The 26,949-nt window shown below is 33.5% G+C and overlaps 1 protein-coding gene across 2 annotated transcripts in view; it reads right to left on the bottom strand.

Moving 5' to 3' along the window:
* The window catches only part of LOC131038447 (protein NRT1/ PTR FAMILY 5.10), a 39,265-nt gene extending 15,836 nt beyond the window's left edge, over window positions 1-23,429 (bottom strand). Inside the window, exons 1-4 of one of the 2 annotated variants that reach the window (XM_059210100.1) lie at window positions 23,281-23,429; window positions 22,269-22,486; window positions 21,441-22,012; window positions 19,903-21,073 (exon numbers count right to left, since the gene is read on the bottom strand). In XM_059210100.1, the coding sequence (XP_059066083.1) occupies window positions 20,224-21,073; window positions 21,441-22,012; window positions 22,269-22,486; window positions 23,281-23,395 (1,755 nt within the window). In that variant the 5' untranslated portion in view covers window positions 23,396-23,429 and the 3' untranslated portion in view covers window positions 19,903-20,223. Of the gene's footprint in view, window positions 1-19,902; window positions 21,074-21,440; window positions 22,013-22,268; window positions 22,487-23,280 lie in introns of those variants that run through there. The other variant, XM_059210101.1, reaches the window with a different exon arrangement.
* Window positions 23,430-26,949: the final 3,520 nt, after the last annotated feature.

Raw genomic sequence — 26,949 nt, 5'->3', positions numbered from 1 at the left:
TAGAAAATCTTTTACTTTCCCTCTAGTCACACGATCCGAGTCCATACAACCCTTATAGCTCTTTGCACAAGAGAATTGCGTCATCATAAGAATAAAAAAGCAATGCCAAAAAATAGTAAAAAGTGAGTGTATCATTTTATGGCATGCATGGCAGTCCACCTCAGATAGTCATTGGTACCGTTGGACTGGAGGCTGCAATTTTTTGAATTCATTTAAAATTCCCTCATCCACCCCTTAGAGGTACCACAGTAGGAAGAAGGGAAAGACTTAGTAGATTTCATACCCATCATGGGTTGTATTATTAATCTCTCCTTAAATAAGGAGTTTGATGGAGGGAGGTAGGGAGTTGCGTCTGTGTAAATTGAGACCAAGGGCTGTCATGGCATCTGCCACACAATTGCCTTCTTTGTAGATATAGTTCAGTAGGAAGGAGTCAAAGTCATTTAAAAGTTTGAATGTGTCTCTAATAATACCATCAATAGACCAATTTATTATATCCAGCCCTTTAATAGCATCGATTATTAGCTTTGAGTCACCTTCAATGGTAATTATCTTGACCATAGTAGAAAGGGAAATACAAAGGCCCCAAAGTAGAGCCATAGCTTCATCTTGATTGCTAGAATAGCCATTCAAACTACATACATAAGCTACCACCAACTCTCTAGTAGAAGTTCTCAGGATTCCACCCCCAACACCCAAACCCTGTTGAGCAGCACCATCAAAATTAAGCTTTGTGTAGCCCCGATCAGGAGGTTTCCATTTGGTGTTTAGCCTCCATATGCACTTAGAGTTGTCAAAGGTAGCAAAGGAAGTTGGAAGATTCCACTTGCGAGCAATTTCATAATTAGTAGTGGATGGTGGGTTAGCAGGAAGTTTAACTGAAATAATTGAAAGATTTTCCAACAACTACTTAAGAAATCCTCGAAAGACCAATGTAGCAGAGGTTTCAATTTCCTAGAAATTTTTGTTGTTCCTTTCTTTCTTGATACACCAGGCAAGGAGTGGTGGTATCTATTTATAGAGCTGGCCAACAAGGGGGTTGTGGGATGAGATGCCACATTCCTGCAATAATTGCACCAAGCTTTCATTCATTGGCCAGTGGAGGTAAACCGTTTCCCAAAGGGTTCTGGAAAAGTCACAATGTAGAAAAAGATGTGGAGAGTTTTCAACATCCAAGCTACCAAGCAAGGAGTGTTGGTATCTGTTTCCAGAGCTAGCCAACAAGGGGGTTGTGGGATGAGTTGCCCGATTCCTACAATAATTGCACCAAGCTTTCATTCGTTGGCCATTGGAGGCAAACTATTTCCCAAAGGGTTCTGGAAAAGTCACAATGTAGAAAAAGATTTGGAGAGTTTTAGGCATGCATACATTTTTTATTTTGACCTATTCCTATCCTTTAGGATACATAATCGTCTTATCCGCAATATATACTATATTATGATATTTATGCTATGAATGAGGATGCATTTTTATAAAGGTGTTATTTTATTATGTATTAGCTTTTCCCTCCGTTGATTTTGTTAGTGTTGATCCTTTCCTTTTAGACATAGTTCACTTATCCATGAATCACATATTAATATTACTTCTCCTATGGCATGTGATAATGATAATTGCATACCCAATGAGGATTTATCATGCACATCAATTATATATTTGACATAATAGCCAAACATTATCTATTTAATGATACTTCTCTTGCATATCATAGTAGTCCAATATCCACAAATTTGCATGTTTTTAAGGAATCTCCTTCTTTTATACATGATGATGATCAATATTTATGGTTGTTGAATTAACCAGGCATGGGTTGCATATGGCCTTGCTATGTGGGCATTTATTGGAAGAAAAAGACAACACTTGATTGTCTATTTTGGGGAAAAAAATGAATAGAGAATGACTAACCGATGACCCATCAATAAAGGAGTATGGTGCAAGGAAAGGTTGCAGCTGACAAATTCTAGTATAAGTGGGGGAAATTCTTATATGTCATTAAGGAAGAATAGACACAATTGAGTGAAGGCATATGTGTCATTATTATGGTATGGAGACCATTTTTTGGCATGCAAATGATTGATAGGTTAGTAGCTATCGATGGATAAGAACCAAGCAAAGAGAAGGGAGAGTGTGAACATGTGAGAGAAGAAAATGCAGAGACTCGTGTGGGATTATGAGTGCAAGTGAGAGGGAAGGTATGAATAGATGATAAAGTTTAAATTCACGATTGTTCCGATATCATTTGTGTTGACAATGAAAGAGATTAAAACAGAAAACAAAAAGAAATAGGCAATGAAGGGGGCGAAATAGACACTGGACCGAAAAAATGTGATGATTTTAGGGAAGAGAGACAAGTGGGTAGGAGAATGGAGGTGCTCCCCTTGGACATTGGAGAGGACAATTCATAGAATATGTAGAAGTTGCAGTTGTTATGCTAGACTTGTATGCAAAATGATTTGCACAAGTTGTATTTGTTGAAAAGGCTTAGAAACTTTCAAGTGAAAGCAATTGGCAATTTAAGGCCAAATTTCATAGCCATTGACAACATCCTCCAAACTTGCAATGAAATGAGAGCTAGCTCTACATGAGCACTTCAAAAGTGTAAGCAAGTACTCTATGTAGAGAAAGGTAGGGACATTCATCAGAATAGAAGATAGAGGGATTTCAATGACACATGAGAGTAGATTTTGAGCAAAACCTACAAGGATGTGGGAAAGAGGATATATTGGAAGTATAAAGTGGGATAGATGCACAAGGAGAAACGGTTGCAAATTTCAATTCCTGAATCAGGAAGAACTTTAGCTTCATTTTCAAAGCTAAGTATAAACATCTCTCACATACCATTGGGTTTGGGAGTCATGTAAGAATTTTAGGGAAGAATAAGTTGGGAAAAATAAATGATAACTAAAATAATTTTTTTAAGAGTGATGGTTGGAAGTTATATTATTTAAGTTCTCATACAAGATGCATGATGTTGAATAATAAAAGTATTTTCTAAAGTCCCTTCCTAGTTGTAAAATATGTAGAATGCTAAGGCATTTGAGATTTTCTTTCTTATGAGTATCATTTATTTTCATGTTATGTAGGAGCTTACAACCTATGAAATAATGATCATAAATTAACATTACTTGATTTTATTTAGGATTAAAGGAAACTAGGAAATATGATATTAATTCTCACAAAAGTAATCTCATGTATGTTCTCTTTATAGTTTAAATACTTATAGATTTAAAAGAAGATAATGCAATTCAAGATTAGGCCTTGATAATATTCATCCATAGCCACACTAATACATGGCATTGCTTTAATAAATTCTTTGTTGATAACCATATTTCATAATATGCAATACTAATTATTTTGGGTTACAATAAACTCAAAATATTATAGCCAGATGTTTGTGTAAAATAATTATGTTATTACTCCATGACTAAGAAGTTTCATGGACCTTGACCTCTATCATGAAGTTAGATAGTCATGTGGTGAAGAGATCCTAGTGGGCTTGGCTTTAGCTGAAATGTTATTTAGGATTATGATCCCCTTATCTTATTAATAATATCAATGCCAAAATCTATTATTCATCTTTCCTAAGATCAATATCAATATGTCCTTTAATTTAGTAAAACTATGATACATGGAAAATTGAACATAGCATTGATTATTAATAACTTCACAACTATTGTTCGTTAAACCTTATCTAGTAGAACCTAATCATGAGATGTGGCGATTATTGATCTACACTATTAGTAATTAAAATCATAAGTATAGAGTATCACTATTATCATGGGTATATCTGTATATGAATACTTAACAAATATAGTGCCTTCACCTATCTTGAGCATGGTGTTGACAATAATTACACTTAAAGGAAGTTTACCATTCTTAATGTATTCTTCTATATAGTTGGATACCACACTACAATATGCATTACATACTTTTTTTTATTGGTCGGTGATATACATGACATACTTATCTTGAAGACAATAGTTACAAATAATGTGACAATGGTATATGATCTAAAGATTTGTTTAATGAATCAAAGTAAAGATTAGGGGTTGAGTTTTAAACTCAAGCTCTCTACATTTGGTAAATATATCAAAGAAACATATTATGATATGATGGATATCTTACCATGTTTTTGGTTAAGAAAAAATAGGATTTAAGGGACCCAAAACCCACTTACAAATCATAAAGAAAAGCATTAGAGAGGCAAGAAAGGACAAAACAAAGAAAGAAAGGCAACAAAAGATCAGCACAAAAGACAATAGCCAAAGAAAAGTACAACAAAAGACCAGCGAGGAACTGGCACACCTAAAACAAAACTAAAACATCTAGGTGAAAATATTTATGGTCTCCTAAGCATCCTTGACAAGCATCATCATTGCATTTGTTGCCTCTTTAAGGTCTTTGCTTTCCTGCACCTGTTGATTACCTTTAGTCTTCAACTCCAACTCTTTAGCATTTTGCCTAGTTTTGTGTCTGGAAGATTGCTGGACAGAGCTAGAACCTGACTCATCATCAAAAATCATAGTATCTTTGTTTTGCTTATCCTTCTCTAGGCAGACAACCAACACATTCATATTTTGGGAAGTCACCTTCATCACAACCAAGCTATGCTCCATGATTTTCCTCAGAGCACTCTCAATTTTTTGAACCCTGTTGTTTATCAGTTCATAATCAGGCTCACCCTTTTCTTTGAGATTCCTCACCACATCCTCCAGGTGCTTCACATCTCCCTTTATGATCTCACCCTCTAACTAGTCAGAATCCTCAAGCCTAGGGTTTCCCACCTCCATATTATTCTAAACCGCATCCATGTTGTTTGTATCATAGGGATTCTCCTTCTCCTCTGACTCATCAAAATCCTCTTTACCCTGCTCATTATCCTTGTCTCCTTTCTCACCCTCCACCTCCTTCTCCTATGCATGCTTCGCCTCCTTCTCCACCTCCTTCTCCTACTCCTGCTCAGGATCAACCATCTCTTCAACATTTTCTTCAGCTTTCTTACTAACCCTCGATTTCCTTTTAGGAGGAGGATGAATTGGGTTTCTTAGCATGGTTAGCCAGACTGTCATTAAGGGAGGAGGCCAGATAGAAGGGCAGAGATATCTTAGAACCATGGCGAAAGTGATTAAGGATAACAAAGTGATAATTATAGACTTTCGAGAACCTACCATCAACAGTAAGATACTCCATTAACACTTTCAACATTTTCTACCAAAAGGAGTTTACCTGGTTAGGGAGATAATAGGAAATATGATCCTTTTTGGCAATGCGAGCCCTTTCTTCTTCATTCTTGGGGAAATTTTCTATGGCTTCCACTGAGAACTTACGATCTCTATAAAAATTAATGTCGTCCTTCTGCAAACCATTCACCTCGGCCACCAAATCTTCATCCACTCTCCAGGTCTGACCAAATAGAGTAACTGTTATTTTTCCAACCCTTGGCAAAACCAAAGGAAACGGGCTTCTTGATCTCATGCAATTTCTCCATATAATCAGTGAAGCCATTTTTATGCAGCCTTCTCCAAATTTATGTGGATATCTTACCATGTTGGTATCTACAATTACTAGCATTTAATTATAAAATGCCAAGTGCAAATTATCTAGTCCTAGAACCAAGCTATAATAGGCACAATGGGTTACACAATAAAGAAAATAAAACAAGAACATTAAGAATATTATTACTCCTAATATCAAGGAGTGAATATCTTATATGAAATACACAAAGCATAGTGTTCCCATTTCCCTAAGTGTGACACAAACATTGATCATGCTTGATGCAAGTTTGTAAACATTGGACATGTCTTAGGGATCAAGAAGAAATTTATGTGGCTTTAATGGGATGATATCTTATATTTTTATGATTCTTGATATCATTTTGAAGGGGGATGCCATTCGAAGCGTTATTGAGGCTTTTGCAATATTCTTGTATCATATCAATATTATGACTACACAATGAATATTAACCCCTTAAGTACAATAAACTTGATGGAGGAACTATCATGGGAGCCAAGGAAGGGTAAAATGGTTGTGTTGGATGATTGTATGTTCATGAAGGAATCATGGCCTAGGAAAAGATACACCTATATTGTAAGTCCTATGAGTTTTTGAAATACTTGTGGTATCAGCAATACAAGATATATATACTAACCCCTTGGGTAGAAGAACCTCCATACTAAACCTATTTGTTGAGTTTTGATTGGTAGTGTTTTCCTATGTGTTTGGGTAAACCAAAGTAATTTTGTGTTGAGTAATAAGCCTAGCCCTTATGTTGATAAGACAAAACTTGGTCATTTGAGTTAGTTTAGGAATAATAGTAGGAAGAGTTTGATTCAAGATGTCAATATCTGAAGGGAAGTGGTGTAGTATAGGTTGCTAAATGGAATTAGAATTCCCTATTTTCCATTAAGCACTAATGACTACTGCAAATCATTTAGGGAACTCTATTTTGGTAAGAGCTAGTACCTAAGGGAAACATTAACGAAATCTTGGTTATAGTAACTTGAGTGTAGGTATCCTTGAGAGACCTTGTAAGGGGAACTACATGTGACTTTGACCCATTTGGAAGTGGGAACATAGGTGGTCCTTGGGTGAATAATACCTTTGTGACCTCAAGTCCGTAGGGGTAGGGTCTAGGGGGGGAATAACTCCCAAGTTATGGAGTTGTTCCTAATTGGTTTGACCTTTTTTCTTCACTAGGCTTCAAATGAGGTCAAAGTGGGTATTAGATGGTTATGAAAACCTGGCCATTGGTACTTAATACATAATGTGTTTTGAATAGCTAGTTTAATAAGTGAAGGGGTAGACTACCTTATAATCAATATGTTAATCTATTGAGCATTGGTCATCTTATGTTGGATCCAAGTAATCTTATCTTCTTGTAAATTTAATCTTAGACCTATAAGACTATGTGTATATACTCCTTGATTAGTCCATTGTGATCTACTTGTTCTAAATTAGAAACCTCTATTCTAGTTATAGTGCTATGCCAAGTATATAGGTGTTGACTTTTATGAGACGGATGGAGATAGGATCCTATGAGGGCATAGGTAGAGGATTGTATTCCTCTAGCACATAGATAATATTTGATAAATCCTATGACCCGCATAAGATAATCTTATCCGCTCAAGATTGACAGTAGTCAAGGAGCATACTATGTCAGTAAACTATCAACTATACACCCTAGTTTGTAGATGGTTACCACAAGTTGCATGCAAGCGAGGGATACCCCACATTGATCTAGGGTATTGGGCAGATTTTGTTAGGAGCATGTAGGCTTGGGGGCCATTTTCATGCCAACGATGGATGTCCTTGTTTCTTAGTCATCCAATGGACTATAGGAAAGATAATTTCTAATGAAGAATAGGTACAGGTAATAATTGGATCAATCACATTATATAATTTTGTCATATATTGATGTGGAAATGGTATACTTGGCTTTGTTAGGATGAGGATAGACACTTGGTGTAGTATGGGATATATCAAATATTGTTTCTACTTGCTTGTTGGTTCAAAAGACCGAGGAAAGTAATGTGACCCATGGTATAGTGTGCAATGCATTGAAATTCCTTTTATTAGGGATGCACTAGGGGGAAGTGATAGTTAACTATTATAAACGTGTATGTCTCTCACTGTGTATGTGTGACATACATTGGAGCTAGTCACTGTGTATAAGTGACATATGCTATAGAGCTAGTTTCTATGCTTGTAATATTTATCAGCTAGTCACCATGTGTTTATGAGATGGGTGCTTGAGTCACTCTCTATGGAATTGGGAATATTGGAAGAATATGATCCTTGGGTGAGTATGTATGCTTGTACACTACCTGATGGTTGATGGTTATCTAATATTTAAATGAACTAAGCTAATTGATGGCATGAAGTTAATAATTAGGGTTAAAGAGATATCAAGGATCTCATACAAGAGAAGAGAAGGATATTCCTCTAACACTTTGGGTGAACTATGAAGCCTTTGAATTCCCTCAAAGGGATATGTTGGTAGGGTCATTGGTAATGAACCCTTGAGACATACGTCTAGGTCTAGAGAAGACCTTGACCTCAAGAGCTTAGCACCTTTAATAGTAAGAGCAAGTGGTGGAATGGAGTTTTCACCACTATGGTTATCAAAGAAATTATGAAGTCGACACTTCTATGATAGAACAAGAAGATTGGTCAATTAAGTTGGTAATTGTGAATGTAAAAAAAAATTGTAGTGTTTGAGGGGTGGATACTACAATGGTGATTATTTTTCTACATCACATGTTAAGCTTATGGATAATCATGATAGTTTATTACATCATCACACCTTGCATGTGATGATATATTATAACTTGATTTTAGCTCTTAAACTTCGTATGTGATGCATTATGATACCACATTTCCTTCTCCTACACTACATGATGACAATATGATCTTTAGTGAAGTAATCTCACTTGATGATTATGATAATATTACAAATACTTCTTTAAATGTTAAATCATTCTTCGTTTCCAATTATAAGTGTAGACACCTAAAAGTTGCACAATGAATTAAGTGGGTTTTTTCATTTAATTATCCCTAATCATTCCAATTAATTCTTCTAATTGATTTTTTTAATTAAATTAAGATTTGATTAATATCCCCTTCTTCTATATAAGCCATTTAATTAAATACCACCCCCCCCCCCCCCTCTAGCCATTTTAATTAAATTCACATTTAATTAAAAATATCCATTTATCCCCTTTCCCATTTTAATTAAATCTACATTTAATTAAAATCCCCTTTGCATTTAAATAAATCAAAATTTATTTGTAAATCCCCCCCCTACTTGCAAAATCCTACAAATGCAAGTTGCATCCCTTTTGGCTAAACTAAATCATTTTAATTTAACTAAAAATCCTATTTTCCTTCACCCACTTTCAAAATCCTACATCTCCCACCTGCCTCCTAATCATCCTTCTAGAACCTAATTAATCCCTTCATTATCCTAATTAATCCACTTGGGCTTCCCAAGGTTGCTCACACATGTGTGAGCACATATCCCCCTTCTCCCAAGGTGGGACCACACTACTGGCATTATACAATCAGATGAGAATAGTTGATGTTGTCATTGATGGCAACCAACTGGTAACATGGTTCACAGGTTACACTATCAATAGACATCATCTATCGGCACCGACAGGCACAATAATATTATTCTCGCCAACATCCATTCTACACCGACATAAGATCTTACCGACACTCCCAGCTGACATGGAAATTATATTGTTTTGTATTGTAATTATATTGTATAGATGACATGATGTATTGTAAAGACTCATATATGTATGAGATCTTATAGGTCATTTTGTAAGTAAGAAAAATATGTATAGGTAATGAATATAAGTGCTATATGAGAGCGAATATCTGTATATGCATTACGATGTAATTATTTTATGAGCAAATAAGAGCAGAGCAGAGAGAAGCAACGTTTATGCTAGAGGTATCTGACAAAGCTTAAACCGATACTGAATCCAACATTGCAGATGCTATTTTGAGCAGTACATTGTCATTGGATTTAATCATCCAATTTTGTAGTCAGTGTGACTCCATTTTTGTGATTGAGCAGTGAGCTCTAGGTTGTTGGCCTTCCTACATGTGCAGGCCCCTATTGTATAAGTAATATTTATTCATATTGGCCAGTGAGTAAATATTGTGGGTCACAAATCCCACCGAGGTTTTTCCCCTACCGGGTTTCCTTGCCAAAAATATTTGTGTTATGGTGTGCATTGATGGTTATATTGTTATTTCTCTTTATTGCATTATTACTTGTTTACCGAAATATTAATTTGGGTTATAAATTTGTAAACAAGTTTAAATCTTTTTTTACCGGTTAGACACTGATTCACCCCCCCCCCCCTCTCTCTCAGTGTCTTTGGGACTGTTCAAGTATCTAACACACACTTGTGGGACCACATTGACTTTTCACCTTCTCCCCTTTATGACACTTGTCACAAGGCTAAGCTTGCAAATCTGAGACCACATTGATCCTCACCATCTCCCTCTTGTGACATTTGTCACAAGGCTAAACCTCTCAACTTGGGACCACTTTCCTCCTTCAATCTTGACCCTTAATTGATAATCAATCTTGGCCATCCATTTCTAAGCCATCAACTCTATAAAATGAGCTCTTGTCTCATATCAAAATGGACCATGATCCCAATCTTGTGCATCAAAATCATAATCTTTTGTAGGTTATTAAAAGAGTTCATCTTGTCATCTTCAAGCATTCAAGTCATCATCAAGCATCCAAGCATTAGCATCAAGCATCCATCTCATAGCATTTTAGCTTTATTTTAGCATTTTAGAACATCATCTAGCTTTATTGCATATCTTTTCATAGCATCTTATCTTCATTTAGCTTAACTACATCATTTAATCTTAAATTTGGAATCAACCTAGTTTCATATCATATTCATCATCTTGAGCATTTAGTCTTGCATCTTGCATCCTAGCTCTCATCCATCATCTCACCATCCACTAAGATTTTAGTTGCATTCATTTTGATCCTAGAATCATTTAAATCTTGTTCTCTAGGTTGTCATCCAAGAGATCAAGTGCTCTTCCAAGTGAGGGCCACCTTGAATCTTGAGGATCTTAAGAGATAGAGGAGCATGGAATGTTTTTAAGAGTTTAGATTCACTAACTTGCTTTGTTGATTTCTAACCTCTAATGCAATGTCCCATGTGTATGTTTGAGATATTTTTCCCTCTTGAAGGTTGACACCATATTTTAGGCATACAATAAGTATGTATATCTTATTGATAGTGATTTTAGAATCCATCCTAATATTAAACCTTTGCAATGGTTGGATTCATCATTTTTTCCTTATAATTATTTTATGAATTTAACACACTTTTCATAATTCATTTGGTAAACTTAGTTCTCACAAGGACAGTAGAGATGTATCAATACCTTTGATTATAATTTACCTTTTCAATTCTGATAGATGCACATTTTCATGGACATCTTGCCTAATTTTTATTTCTCTCCTAATTTATATGTGATGCACATGAAAGCAGAACAAGCCAAAAATAAAGTTCAAATGATCAATAATTAAGTCTCAACCAAAAACCAAAACAAAAGAGCTCAAAACATTCACATACATATCAAGAGAGATTAAAAACCACACAAATGGAAGCAAAATGAAAAGAAGAGATAATAGACTCCCTAAGATGCTCCCATTGTGCTCTTGTTGCCTCTCCCTTGTTCTTCTTCTCTCCAAGATCCAAAGCTTGCTTGAGTGTAGCCCTCAGTTTTTAGCATGAAGTCATGGATGCCAACTGAAGGATTGAATATGGTTGGAAGTGTAGTTCTATTGCTATGCAAATGTATAAACTGGAATGCTATGAGAAAGCTAAGTAAAATGCTAATGCAACTATAAGAATAATGCTCAAGATGCTTCTTTTTTTTCTTGAGGAATGAGACTCCTTTTATAGGCAAAATGGTTGATTGAAGGGTCAAGATTGATATGGCTTAAAAAGGGCTAGAATTGCATGAGAAGGGTTTGATCCTAAATCCATTATTGCAACTTCCACCAATGCAATGGTGACAAGTGGCATCATGAGAGGGCTTGAGAGGAGAGGGAAGAAGCATTAAATGCTTGAGAGGACATGAGGGTAACCTCATGTGGTTGGGTTATTGGATAAAAGCTTTATCCAATGGTAAAGCTATTATCCAACGGGTAAACTCTTGTGCAAGGTTTACCCATGGTTAGGCTTTGGCCAAAGGGAACCAAACCCATGTGGGGTTAGTGTGTTGAAGAAGGAAAGCTTTTAAGACTCTGTAAGAGTCTTAAATGAGGGAGATAATGAGTTGAGGGTTAATTTGGGTTTAGGATTGTGCAAGTGGTTAGAAGGGGGTTTAGGCTCATTTAGAAGAGCTTAGAAGAATCTAGAAGAAGGTTAGTGAGCAAGTGGGCATTGCAAGTGGGTGAAGATTTAAGGATTTTTAAATAAATAATTTATTTATTCAAAATAATAGTGCCACTTGCATTTGTAGGAGAATGCAAGTGGATGGGGAATTTTAAATATATATTTGATTTATTTAAATAGGGATTTTGTTGGAGATTTTTAAATAAATGCTCAATTTATTTAAATGAGAGGAAAGGGGGATTAATTATATTTTAATTTATTTAATATTTGGACTATAGTTAGAAATTTTTAATTTAAATAAATTTATGAAATTTATTTAATTTAGAAGAATAGGATTAAAATGAATTAATTAAATGTGAATTTAATTAATAGAAGAACATTTGTGTATTAAACAAATATTAAATATTTATTTAATTTAGTGGATAGATTTATGTGTCTACAATATGATTATAACCTAGTTAGCAATGCACATCAAAGACTAGCTAGAGATCAAGTTGTTCCTTTGTAAAAACCTACCTTACTTCCTACTATACCCGATCCTCAGTTTTTAAGCCTACACTCATGACTCAAATTTTAAAGGACTATGATACTATTAATGAAATATTGAACACACATGCTAAGAAATTACTTTGGTATTTAGTGTTCATGAAAAAGTCTTAAAGAAGATTCAAATCAATTCTATTATTACTTCACAATTGATAACATCATTGATAGAATCTATTAGTCATAAGGAGCCACACACTATTTCATTTGATGATAAATTTAAGCTACCACATGAGTTAATTGTTGATAAATTTTTGCCTTTACACATCATGGCAAGGTATAACACTATTAAATAATATTTAGGTGATAATGGATCATCCAAATATATGTAAGAAATATTTCTTAAAATAGTTAAATGTAGACATGATAAAGTTACAACCATTTAAGCTTACCATTAGAGGATTTGATCATGTTGGCAAGTCTTATACCAATACTATTGCTCTTTCAATCATAGTTGGACCTTGCATATTAGATACATTGTTCCATGTGATGCCAAAACATATCTTACAAAATTCGATCATAAGACACCCATGGCTACATGCTATGAAAGTCATACTATCCAATTTATATAGATGAGTGGAATTTTGCCACATAGGTTTAAAAAATTGTAAATATGTTGTTCCTCAACTATATAATATATGTCAAATGGTCGTATTACGTAAATTTATTTTATTGACAAGAATATTTTAAAATAAGGTATCATATTTAATAAGGGAAATTTATCCAATGATGATAGACATCACTAGATTCCATGCCTTGTGCTATTGAAGAATATAACGTTAATTGAAAGGCTTATGACCATCCTATTTCTTTATTTAAAACTTATAAGGCATATAATGATGAGGAGGCATGTATGTGTGGTAGTGATTCTAAAGGTACCAGGTCTATAATTGAACCATCTACTTCCCCTCCATTATTTAAACAAATATATGATCTTGAAAATAAACGTATCCATAATATTGAATGTAAAGGCAAAGGACTAGAAAAACACAAACAAATTTGGTATTAGAACCCAAAAAAATGATATCATAAAATTGGTTAATAGCTTGAAGATATGAAACATATATTAGAAGAATCTAAAAATTAAACAATAAAAGAAAAGAGCTTGAAGTTGATTTTAATGTAAACTATAATGAAACACCTTACTTATTGATTCCTTAAAATAATAGTTGTAGGATTCCTTTTAAACCATTGACTAGTTCATTTTATCAAGATTTTATAAAGTTATTTATTATTTATTAATCACTAATACTTTTTTTTTTGGATATTTTATTTATAATAAATTGTTAAGAAACACACACACAGACACAAACACAGACACACACACACATATCCTTACTTCAAAATACCAACAATAATATGTTTCATGTTTATTAATCTACATGAATGATTATTTCGCCTCTTCAATCCCTTACCACATAAATTTAATCCAAATTAAAGTCATCACCATTTATGTGCAAGCTAGTGCTAAAATAAACCATTAATCATCCTTGGCATTGACCACAACTTTGTTCTATTACCATTTTGAAATGGTGAGATCCAAATGTATGCAAATTACTTCAGATATATCTGAATCAACTTATAAAACATTAACTTTATTGCTACTAACTATATGTATTAATATATTTAATGATTTATTTTTCTTTACGTTGTTTATAATATTCTATAAACTCACATTTTTTTTTTTATAATAAAGCTTCAAGAATTTATTTTGTACATTATTATTTTTTAATTTTAAAGTTTTTAATCAAATTATTCAAGAATAATATTTAACTTATCAATATCTAAAGCATCTAAATTTGAATGCAAAATATAAATATTTATGATGAGTTTCAAGTCTTCAATTTTTTTCCAAAAGTAGAACATGATTATCTTCTATTTGACTATTTTTATTTTTTTCTTAAATTCAGATGAAATTATACTTACTACAAAGTTTGTAGATATAATAATGAGACAACCATGACCCACTTTTTCTCAATGATTTTTAGTGGTAAATATATAAGTCAATTTAATTTCAAAAAATATAATGAATGAAAATGTGAAATAGTGGCAATGATTTAATTTTCGATCTATTTTAATTAATATCTTTTTGATCTTTTTTTGTCTCTTGGTTTGCTCTTTGGTCCATGTGTTTTTTTCATTCTTGATGCCTTGTTCTATGTGTAGCCTCCCCCTCTCTTTTCCTTTCATCTCAATTACATGGCGAGTCTGATTTTATTTCAAATATACAATAATATTCTTAAGGATAGAGTAAGGAGGCTTCTTATTTGTTTCTTATTTGAAAGGAATGACCTACATTTACAAATCAATGGTTACAAATCAATTAAGATGATTCAAAAGATCTTTGTCATCCATTACCTTATCAGAGTAAAAATGACTACATACATGCAACTTACTTGCTTGGTCTATCAACCGATCTCGATTGTTACCTGCTTCACATGGGATATTGTGAGCCTTTGGATAGACATAGTTAGTGGGTAACACAACCATTTCCAATAAAGATGCGAATCAAAACTGGATCAAAAATTGTCTCATACAACCAAGAAGCACAATAAAAAGCCTAAAACCCTTCTCCAACTTCGATATCTTTTAAAAACCAACGAATAAAAGTATTATACAAATTAAAATCGACGCATAAGTTTAGTTTGAAAAATAAAAAAATAGTACAAAAAGGTATAGTTAAGTGCCCATTAAAGAGTGTTTGTAAACATTTTAACTATCTACATTTCTTTGAGAGTAGTTTTATTTCCCCTTTTTTACGAATACAAATACGAATAGGGATAGAGTTTCTTTAAGGGCATAACTTTATTGAAAATGTTATATATATTTTTATTCTTAAAAGGTTCTTCTTGAGAGCATGAGTGAGTGATTTGAGCACATAATTGATAAGGTTAATTGATTTGAAGCTTATGCATGTGGAACTAACATTATTGTATTGTGTTATTTGTGATTTTAAAGTGAAGTGCGTTGAATTGAATAAATTTGTCAAACTTTCTATTGATTTTTATTATTTATTAATAATTGTGTCATTCTATCAAATGCCAATAAATACATATATTCAATTTGATCGGATTAAAGGTATCTTCCTATGTAGTCAAAGACATCACAAAATCAACCACAATCTCTTAAAAAAAAGCATGAAAATTATAGGATTCGTTAGACTATATTTTGAATGGCAATTTACAAAATTGAAATTCCAAATGGTGTTGGAAAAATCAAATAGCTAAACACATGGACATGAAGCTATGAATCATGGATGACCAACATTCCTAACATTCATATCAAAAGCTATTTGAGGTATTGAATTCCATTTCTTTTGGATGAGGTTTTCCCATTGTGGTTTTAAAAAAAATTAGTGTTTTTTAAATGAAATGTTTTTGTTACTTATTTATTTTTATTATTTTAGTGTATATCTTTTAATTTATTATTAAGATAAATAATTTATGTAAGAAGTCATGTAATCTTCATCTCATGTGTTTATCTTAATAATGGATCACCACATCTCATTGAAGACATGTTGATACAACTTTTAGTCATTATTATAGATTATAAAAAATAATATTTATCATAATTACTTTATTTGTAAAAATGTTGAATATTATATTAATAATTTATCTAATATTGTAAATATGATTAAAATTAAGAAAATTTTATTAACAAGTTGAATATCTATTTATAAAGCTATTAATGTTTTATAACTAAAATCTACAACAATTATTTTGTATCTCTCAAATTGAACTAATTCCCCATATTTTATTCCAATAGTTTCAAATATAAACAAAACCTTTATTTTGATAAAATTTCTATTGAATTACATATTTCTCACACATTAAGTATTGGTAATTGAATTGGTTCAAAGATAATCTATTAACAACAAACTCTATATTGAGTTGTAGGTGTCTTTTGATAAAAAAAATATTACTAGTTTAATTGCTAAAAGAATGACTAATTTTTTTTAATTGCTTTTAAGATAAAATTAAGTTGTACTTGTGTTACTATATATATATATATATATACAGGGATTAGGCCTATGTCTCAGTGAATGCCCTGGGGGTGGGTGGGAGGAGATAGGGCGCACATTACATACACATACACATACACATACACATACACATACACATACACATACACATACACATACACATACACATACACATACGCATACGAATACGCATACGCATACACATACACATACACATACACATACGCATACACATACACATACACATACACATACACATACACATACACATATACACACACACACATACATACATACATACATATCACATTGAAGTAATGAACTTATAAAAGTTGTGGTTTCAAGTTTAAGGTTTGCAAACTTAATTCTTTTCTTTTAAGACAAATGATATATCATGAAGATGAAGATAGATCAAATAGTTTAAGAATCCAACAAATTGAACATTCAATTAAACATTTTATGGTATAAATAATATTGATATAATAAAATAATTTATAGTAACAAACTAATATAATATAATATTAAAAAAAACCATTTCAAATTCTTAATGGCGCTTCAGTTTAAGGTAGAAAAAGAAGGGCTTACTTGTCTTTTATTTTTATCACAAATGTTTATTGCAACATATTTCATGAGAAGAATGTTGGTCTTTTGTATTTTGTATATTTATTTCGTTCTTTTAAATGTAATTTAGAAAAATATTACATAAGTTAAAATAATGTAAAAAAAAGATTTCATTTTTTGTATCTATATGTAAGGGATAAAAACATTTATTTTTATATTTATATATCATTTGTAAACTAAATAAAGTTGTGATTTATTTGGTTTTAAAATTAAGTTTTATTTAAAATTTGTTAGGCAAATTTTATTATAGAGTATTTTAATATAAAATGATCCATATATCTTAATCATTTGATATCTTGGATTAGGCCACTTAATATTCTCTTCATTACAACTTCAATTCCCGAGTTCTAAAATTTAAATTTATTGACTACAAACATACATTTTATGGGTCATTAGCATAATCAATCAAGAATCAAAGAGTCACTTCAATGACAAATTGGATTATGAACACTCTAATGCTACACCTATCCTCTCTCATCTTTATCCATCCCTCTCTCTTCTATCTTTCTATCTCTCCCTCTCCTCTCCATCTGTATCTCAATCTTCCTTTCTATCTTTATCCCCTATCTTTGTCTCCCCATCCCTCTCTCTTCCTCTCTCTATCTCTCCCTCTTTCTATTCTCTTCTCTTCCTCTTCATCCCTATTGCAAACATAACATGAGCATATTGGTAATGGTGCTTGATTATCCATATCTCCATCTCCTCACCCTTGAGCTATCTCTCCCTCTCTTCTTCTCTCTCCCCCTCTCTACCTATCTCTACCTATCTCTCCCTATTTTTCCCTCTCCTCTACCTATCTATCTCAATTTCTCTCTCCCCCTCTCTCTATCTCCCCCCTCTCTTGCTTCCTCACTATCCACCTATCTATATCTTTATCTCTCCCTTTCTCTTCCCATATTTATCTATCTCTCTCTTTCTCTTCCCATATATCTATATCACTATATCTCTTATGTCCCTAGATCTCTCTACCTCTTTATATCTCTCCCTCTCTCCATTTGTATGTGTCTATATCTACTCTCTATTTCTCTATCTTTCTATCTATCTCTCCTCCTATATATCTCCTTAGATCTCTTTTTATCAATCTACACCACCATCTATATCTCTCTCCATATATCCCTCTCCCTCTTCCTCTATATATCTCTATCTCTTCCTCTCTTTTACTCCCTCTTTATCTTCCTATATCTCCCTAGATATTTCTCTCTCTCTCTCTCTCTCTCTATATATATATATATATATATATATAATTTCCTCTATCCATCCATCACTATCTCTCCATCTTTCTCTTCCTAAACCTCTATGTCTATGCCTCTTTATCTCTATATCTCCATAATTATTCTTATATCTATATCTCTTTATATCTTTGTTTCTCTTTGCATCTATATCTCAACCTCTCTCTCTTTATATAACTTTCTATATTTATCTTTCTATCTCTCCTCTCATTCTTTATAATTTATCTCTTTCATCTCTACATATCTCTTTCTCTCCTTATCTCTCCCTCTCCTCTCCATATCCCTCTCCTTTACCTCCATCTATATCTCTATCTTCTTCTATATCTCCTTACCTCTCTCTCTCTCTTTGTCATTCTTTTCCTCCATCTATCTTTCCTCTCCCTCACCAGATGAGCCTATTAATAATGGAGTCTAATTGTCTTTGTAATTGAGAGGTTTTATTTAGCTATGTTTTGTTCATTTTTTAAGACCTCTACTGCAAAAATAATATCATTTACTAAGTGAGCTACCAATTAACCTAATGTATTACAAAAAAAAAGTAAAAAATATAGACCAATTTTTTTCTTGTCAAACCTTCCACACCTCTTCAGCGTACCCATTGTACACCAAGGTGCAATTGCTAGTTCATACTAGCATTAACTTTGGGGAACTTCCCAAGAGTAGTGGGGGCAACAACTTTAAGAGACTAGGTAGGGGGAAGGTTAAAATCAACCTTCTCCTTATGCTAAAGGGTCTTATAGATTTTTTTTCTTGCTCTTCATTTTATGGCTTAAACCTAGAGGCTTAATAGTAGTGGTTGAGGCATCCTTTGTGACACCAAAAGAGAAGAATAGGGGCAAGGCTAAGGTTAAATTGATACAAGCAATGAATCAATCCTTAATATTGGGGGGACATGCACTATATTTAATGTAATATTGTTAACAAGCAATGAATCAATCCTTAATATTGAGGGACATGCATTATTTTTAATGTACTATTGAGTCTATTTGTTAAACTTGGATTGTAAGACTATTTGTGAAGGTAGAACCTTATTTAATTCTGCAATTGCACAAAACCCTACAAATACATTTTTTTTTCTAGTGACTCTCTCAGTAATTATAAATTGACTAAAAGAATTGACAATTTACTATCTATGATTATAAGATCCCAAAATTCAAGAGGTTTAGGTCTAGTAAATGAGCCTAGGTAAGAACTATTGCACAAAGATCAACACTTGAGTCAACACCACATTTTTATTTATGTAATGAAAAATTATTTCTAATATTGTAACAAAAAAAACTATAATTCCTCAACTAGAACCTTGTGCATATCCTTTTTGAAGGAAAAAAAATAAAAATAAAAATTTGTCATACAACTCATAGTAACACAACATTTTAACTTTCTTAGCTTATTAGCCCAAATCTATATTAAGATAGAAAGAGAAAAGACATTCTCCCTTGTTACTACTATGCTATACATTCGAGAATATGAAAAATCAAGAGAAAAGCCCTCCTCAGTCTCAAAAGGTGGACCCAAACCCATTTACCAAATCAGACCAACGAGGTTTTTGACTTATCCAACTAATAGAACATTATCCATTTTTACTATACATAGAGAAAACCACCTCCTGAGAATTCACAGGTGAGTAGTTTTTCCTGTAGAACCGTTATGGTTTAAAATACACTTTCATTAAGTGGAAATAGGAAATTAAGTTTCAGTTACATATATAAGTTGATGTTCCAACAGTTGCAAGTAGAATTGATATGGTGGAAGCGAGGTCCAGGTATGAATTTTTAGATCGAATTTATGGTGCCAACCCATTGAATTTGTAGAATATGAGAGTTTGACTCCTCCACTTGCATGCTACTTACAGAGTGTGCATTGATGTGTTCATAAATTTGTGAAGCACCAACCAGGCCATATATTTACATTGAAATAACAAAATACAACAGTAAAACTGATAAGTATAACATGAAGTTAGTTTCTAGGTAGCATTCTCTTTGTCAGTAGATGCAGTCTTCTTGTACTTGTAACAGCTAGCTAAGGTCATGAAAATGCCCAGGCTGAGCAGACTCAGAGAAGCTAGAAGCCAATAAAAGTAATCTAAATGAGATCTGTTCAAGTTGTTTGTAAACCAGCAATGCTCCTGCTTTCTGCAAGTCACCTTCTCAATGATCAAGATTAGGAAACTACTGAGGAAACTACCAACTCCTATAACACTCAAATAGACAGCAATACCCAAGCTTTTCATTGTGTCTGGCATCTGATCATAAAAGTATTCTTGCATTCCTACCATTGTAAACACATCAGCCATGCCAAAGAGAACATATTGTGGAAGCAGCCAAAAAATGCTTATTGGGATTGTTGCAGAGGGCACGTCTATCAGTCCATTGCCTTTTGCTGTCTTGACCCTTTTAATTTCTATCCCTGCAGCAACAATCATGGAAATTACAGAAACAAACATACCGGTACCTATCCTTTGGAGCAATGATATGCCTCTTTCGTTCCCTGATAATCTTCTTGCAATGGGAACAAAGAAGCGGTCATAGACAGGGACCAATAGCATAATAGATACGCAAATAAAACACTGCATACTTGCAGAAGGGATCACAAAATGTCGACTAATTTTTCTATCCATTGTGCTGCCTTGTTTTGTGAAGAATGTGGAGGACTGTGCAACGACAACGCCATACATCAAACATGCCATCCAAATAGGTAACATGCCCAGAAGAAGTTTTACCTCTTCAACCTGTTGGACTGTGCAAACTCTCCAATTGCGAGTTGTTTTGCACTCAAAGTCTAATTCATCTTCAATTGTTGCTTTGTCAAGAAACCTGAAAAAACAACACGAGGACATTCACCAAAAAAATTATCCCTGGTGTATAGGGCTAAAACAAACACAGATGAGAACTCCAAGAATTTGAACTAGCATTATTCCCAAATACTATTACTGAACTAGAATTTGAAATTGCATCCAACATCCCTTTTATTTGGCATGCCTGGAATGGACACTTGGTGGAACTGGACACCTTGAAACTCCCTTCTATCTGATCAGTAAACCACGACCCATTTGGTCCATTCCCAGGTTGAAAACATAAAAATGATCTATGTTGTAATTATTTGAGCCTGAACTCTAGAGTAGAATTCTGGGTAAATATGATAGCACTAGATTTAAAGCAAACTGTACCATGGAGTGCTTACCTGAACTCTTTTGTTTTCAGGAGCTGTCTTCTTGATTCTATCAGAGACTCTTCTTCTTGAATAGAAGCTAATTGATTTTGTTCTCGGAAAGGAATAGGGGCATTCCGTTTGTAGAATGCTGCAACAAACACATGGATGACTCGGGTGAGAGGGCTTCCACCAGGCAGTTTGTTTCGGTAAACCCTAGTCCCACACAAGAACACAAGAATTGACATTGCCATGGTAACGGCAGGAATGGCAAATCCCACACCCCACCCAATATTATCTTGAACGTACACGAGCAAAGTGACCCCTGCAAGGGATCCCAAGCAAATACCAAAAAACCACCAATTAAAAAATGAACTTTTGTGCTTCTTCTCTTTTGGGTTTTCATCATCAAATTGATCTGCACCAAAAGCCTGTAGAGATGGCTTGTGACCCCCTGACCCCAAAGCAACCAAGTAAAGTGAGAAGAAGAAAAACCCGATCTTGAATTGTGATGATCTGAGTCTGGAGCAAGACTCTGACTCATACTTGCATAGTGAGGGTTTGAGACTCCTGAGAGAGACCGATAGAGTCACCAAGATTAGCCCCTGTCACATTCCATTGTATGAAGTGTTACTTGGATATGTCAAAACACAGGAAAATGAAAACTTATTCAGCTATTTTGAAAGCAAATGGACGTCTGATTCAATTTCCAACAAGTGTACAAACTCAGAGTATAATTTTCAGTTTCCATATTCACAAGAACTCCTAGCCTGTAGATAATACTGTTTAAGGATCCAAATTACTCTGCCCATCGATTGTAATGCAAAGGAAAAGGATTTTGTGAAGGAAAAGAATACTGACAAGTAAATAAACGAGTGAAGCAACGAGGATTGTCCAATACCGACCCAAATATGAATCTGCAACAAAAGCTCCCAAAAAAGGCAAAATGTATTGTACCCCTGACCATATGTTCACATTGCTTGCAGCAGTAGCAGTGCTTTCATTCAAAACACTTGTGAGATAATTTATCAAATTTGAAGATATGCCAGCATGAGCAAACCTCTCTGCAATCTCCACTCCTGTGAGTAACAAATAAATGTAATGGTAACTGTGAATAGATAGACACATCAAAATCAAAGAAGAAAACTTAAAAAAGGGTTATACGTTATGCAATTATTTCTTAATTAGATTGCATGAAAAAAAATCACTATACAATCTAATCCAGAAACAATTGCATTACTTATTATGGATTGTAAAAATCTGATATCATTAAGAAAAGGATTGTTCGTTTCGATAGAACAATCTACAATCTCTGAGTATAAAAGGACTTGTAGCTCAGTGTTACAGGACCTCAACACAAAATGGGAGGTAATTAGGATGAGTTATAACTGATCCTTGCAAATTATCAGCTCAAAATAAGATTTAATTCAAAAAAATTAATAAAGAACCATAAACTAATCTTTCTTTCTTGAAACACAGACAGAAACAAAATAACTATGTGCCATCCCCTCTTATTCACTGACTTTTTGAGGCCTAACATCTAGACCCTTTTTCAGACAAATTAAAGAGGATACAAAATAATTGTTTCTTCTAAAAAAAATACAAAAAAAATTCTCTTTTATATTCCTGCTGTAAAAATAAAAACATGAGAACAGAGAGGACTCATATTAGTGTAATCAGTTACTGTAATCTAAATTGTCAATGTAGTAAATTTTCCATTATTAGTTGAGCTTGAAAACATTAATCCAAGAGATGAATTCTATATTATATGTTATCAATTTTCTGTCACAGATTTTCCAGAAGCATTCTTAGTGGTGATAATAATTTTGTAAAACCTCACAAACATCCATAAAGAGAGTATATTCATACACACCAATTATAAAAAGGGATGCTTTCAATGTTCCAGTGTGAGCTCTGATAACAGAGTGGCCATGGAGGTCCACTGATCCATCTCTAACATATTTGTCTGATGAGTGAAGTTCTTCCATTGCTTTTGTTTACTTCATTAATCAGTCAATACATACAAATGGTATGAGATATCTTTCTTATAGTTGAAAATAAGAATTGGGTGCTTTTTCTTTTTCTTTTTTTAAGGTATGAAAGGGCTAATTTTTTAATTAATAATTAAACAGTAAATCTATTTGTTTGGATTGTTGGGCAGATCTAACTAAAAACTGTCTTTTTAATAAAAAGTCCAGAGCTCATCACAGTTCAATTCTTGTTAGGTGGGATCACAGTTCAATTCTTGTTAGGTTAAATTTTATTTCAATTCTTGTTAGGTTCTATTGACAATGGATTTTATTTCTAATCTTAGTCTGACAAAGTAGATAATGGTTGGAGTTTTATTTACAGAATAAAACAAAAGTAACTTTGACAAAATTGATAGTAGGTTAGATTTTATTTACAAGTTATTTTGATTAGTGAAAATAAATTTTGACAAATAGATAGGTGCTGGATTTTATTGAAAATTTATGTTGACTAAAGAGATAACTTGTAAGTTTGGACAATGTTTTTTAAATTGAAAAAATAATATTTTAATAAATAAAATTTGACAACTTTTTTTATATTGATGGAGATGAAAGATTAGATATTTGCATTTTTCTTCATGTTAGTATGATAAATAGAGAAAAGGAACCCACACTGCTGAGATTTTCTCCCCAACTTTTTCATCCTCTAGTGGTACTTCTCATTTCTATACCTACCTCTCTAATAGGAAAGGAAAAATAGTCTACTAAATGAGAATCATCCCATTCAGTAACTACAATTGATCTTCCAATGGTACCACAAAATCCTCCAATTGCCTCTACAATGGAAAGACGAAAAGAACCTACAATGTAAGTTAAATCATGTGTGCCATCTTCACCCACCAAGACTATTCTTCCTCCTATTTTAGAAGTGAATACATCCTCATATGTGGAGTAGATTGATCTTGTTCACCCTTCTATAGCTATACTTAGACTCCATTATTGACGAAATCATGTTGTATATAGGTGTAAGGACCATCAACATGTGTTGGCCTAACAATAGGATACCATGTAGATGCTTGACATCAAGCATCCTCTTCCAATGCAACCACCTCCATATATTGGCATTCCCCCTGTCCAATCTCTACCTCCTAGTATTACACTTATAAAACCTTTTATTCTTCATTAGTATCTTGATGAATCTCACTCTAAAAGGGTGTAAATGTTTCTAGCTCCCTTGATGGAACCTCCCCTCATTTTAGACCTTCCTAATATTCCTCTACTCTTTTTTTTTTGACATTCCTCTACTTTTTCTTCGAACTTTTGCTTCTTCACATACACTTGCATATCATCCACATCTAATTTAGTATTCCTAACACAAATATTGTATCTAGTGCTACTCTGTTCCACTTCCTCCATTTTAGTGCACTTGCCATCAAGTTTTTCTAGACATTTTGTATCCCACCAACTTTGATGTAAACAACTCCCACAAACCAACCCAAAAAAATTCGAACAATTCTCAACCACACCCTATAGAAAATAAAAGCTAAATCCACTTTATCCATTTCCTCTTAATCATTCTACATCTATTCTTCTTATAGAAGTTGTTTACACTTCTATTCTTGTCACTAATCCCATTTAAGAGATTGTTAGTGGTAGCCTTCTTGTCACATATCCCAATAGTGATTCATTAGACTCCCCTTATGATGAGAATCTATTTGAATCCTTAATGGAAATTCTAGCATTATCCATGATCCTTGCAAGATCAATGACACTCGCCCAACAAGACATCCAAGATGATGTTATACTTATAGCTATTTCTCTACCTCTTGTTGCCAATGAGATTATTAGTAATAATTCCCAAGTACAAGATTGACCTCCCTCCCCTTATGATCAAGATTGGGAGATAAATGAGAATGATATTTAGAATATTATCTTCATATATGTAGAATTTAGAAATTTAAGGTTTTTATTTTCCCCCATACCTGTTGATGAGCCAAAAGAATGGCTCTATTTTATCTATGTTTATGTGTCATTATTGGGACATTCGGAGTCTAGATATGTCTTTTGAGTTCAAAACCTTTGCTAAAGTGATAAGATTTTATATGTTTTGATGGTATGGTCATGTGACATGAACTCGTTTGATATATGTTCCTTTTTGATGCAATATAATAGGTAATTGTGCTATGAGGAATATCCAGGGTAATGTTGCATGTAGATTTTGAATGTTACTCTAGTAGGATAATTAGGCCTATATTTGTGCACGTTAACAATTTCATGCAGGGTTAAAGAAGAATGTTGAACCAGTCCAAGATGCTTAGCAATAAAGATAATGGAGTTGCTGGTCGATAAAAGAGACATCAAGGATTGTCATTGAAAGAGTCAGCTAGTGGTTGAAAGTGGTTCATTATGACTTATCTGAAGACAAATGATTTCCTTTGCTGAAGGAGTAGATTTAGGACTAAGGTTACGCTAGACTCCCTTTGTTGTTCCAACAGATTATTGACTGATTCTCAACACTTGTAACTTCACCTTCCTTTTCTCCTTGTTCAATAAAAGCATCCTCCTTGAACTTTGGGAGTGGTATGCTAATTAGTTAGGAATTTCATGCTTTAAATAATCTCTCACCTTCTTTTGTATGGTGGTGGAGAATAAGATAGTTCCAGCAATTGTAATACAGTTCTAAGTTGAAGAAGCAGACTTCCAGCAATATGTTGTTATGTTATCAAGTACTTTTAAATCAATAAGATGATGCTTTAAGTTCTAGGCATTTGATTTAGTTATTTAGATGCTTGCTAAGGGGCCCCACTTAGTGAGTATTCCTTTGATTTCTTTTATTAGTTATTTTTTATTATGTACTTAGCATTATCTTGATCACAGACTGTTCCTATAGCCACAGGAATACTCCCTGTGACTGTTCCTGCAACCACTGCAAACTGAGTAGAAACCCATTTGTTGATCATGGATAAGTCTTGTCTTTCTTAGTTGTTTCTTATAAGTTAGTTAGTTTTCCTTTCAAGCATTTTAGTTACTTGTTTTCAACATTTCTCTTAAGCAACATTTCATTTCTAGCAGTAGGAAAGGTGGTTGTTTTGGTCTTTCTAGTGCATATACTTTGCAGACCCATTTCAAGTATACGCCCTGGGTTGACAACTAAATGCACCTTCATGATGAAAGATAATTACTTAGTTAGATGTCCAATCTCTGAGGTATAATTTCAAGGTCTAATTGTTGAACCATTAAGAAGGTCAATCATTTTTGGCACCTTTATTGGGGATGGTGCCAAACTAGAAACCTTTGCAGTCATTGATAATTGTACTTTGTTTTTAGTAGTTAAAACTTTTGTTTCCATTTACCTTCATAGAGTAATGACCCATAATTACTTCTGAATACTACTGTATGCCTAGGAGAAGAGACACTTTAGGGAGTTTTCTTCCTAACGACCCTTATCATGGCAATAATCTTGAGCAAGCTTATAATCTATTTGAAGATGGAGACTAAGATATAAACCCATTAGCTGAGTTGTTTGCCAATATTGAGGAGCTCGCTGACCAAGAACCTATTGAGAACGCATTTTC

This window comes from Cryptomeria japonica, chromosome 8, assembly GCF_030272615.1.
Source record: "Cryptomeria japonica chromosome 8, Sugi_1.0, whole genome shotgun sequence".
In the NCBI taxonomy this organism is placed as follows: domain Eukaryota; kingdom Viridiplantae; phylum Streptophyta; class Pinopsida; order Cupressales; family Cupressaceae; genus Cryptomeria; species Cryptomeria japonica.
Note: the sequence above shows the minus strand (reverse complement) of the source record. Positions and strands in the feature narration are given on the sequence as shown.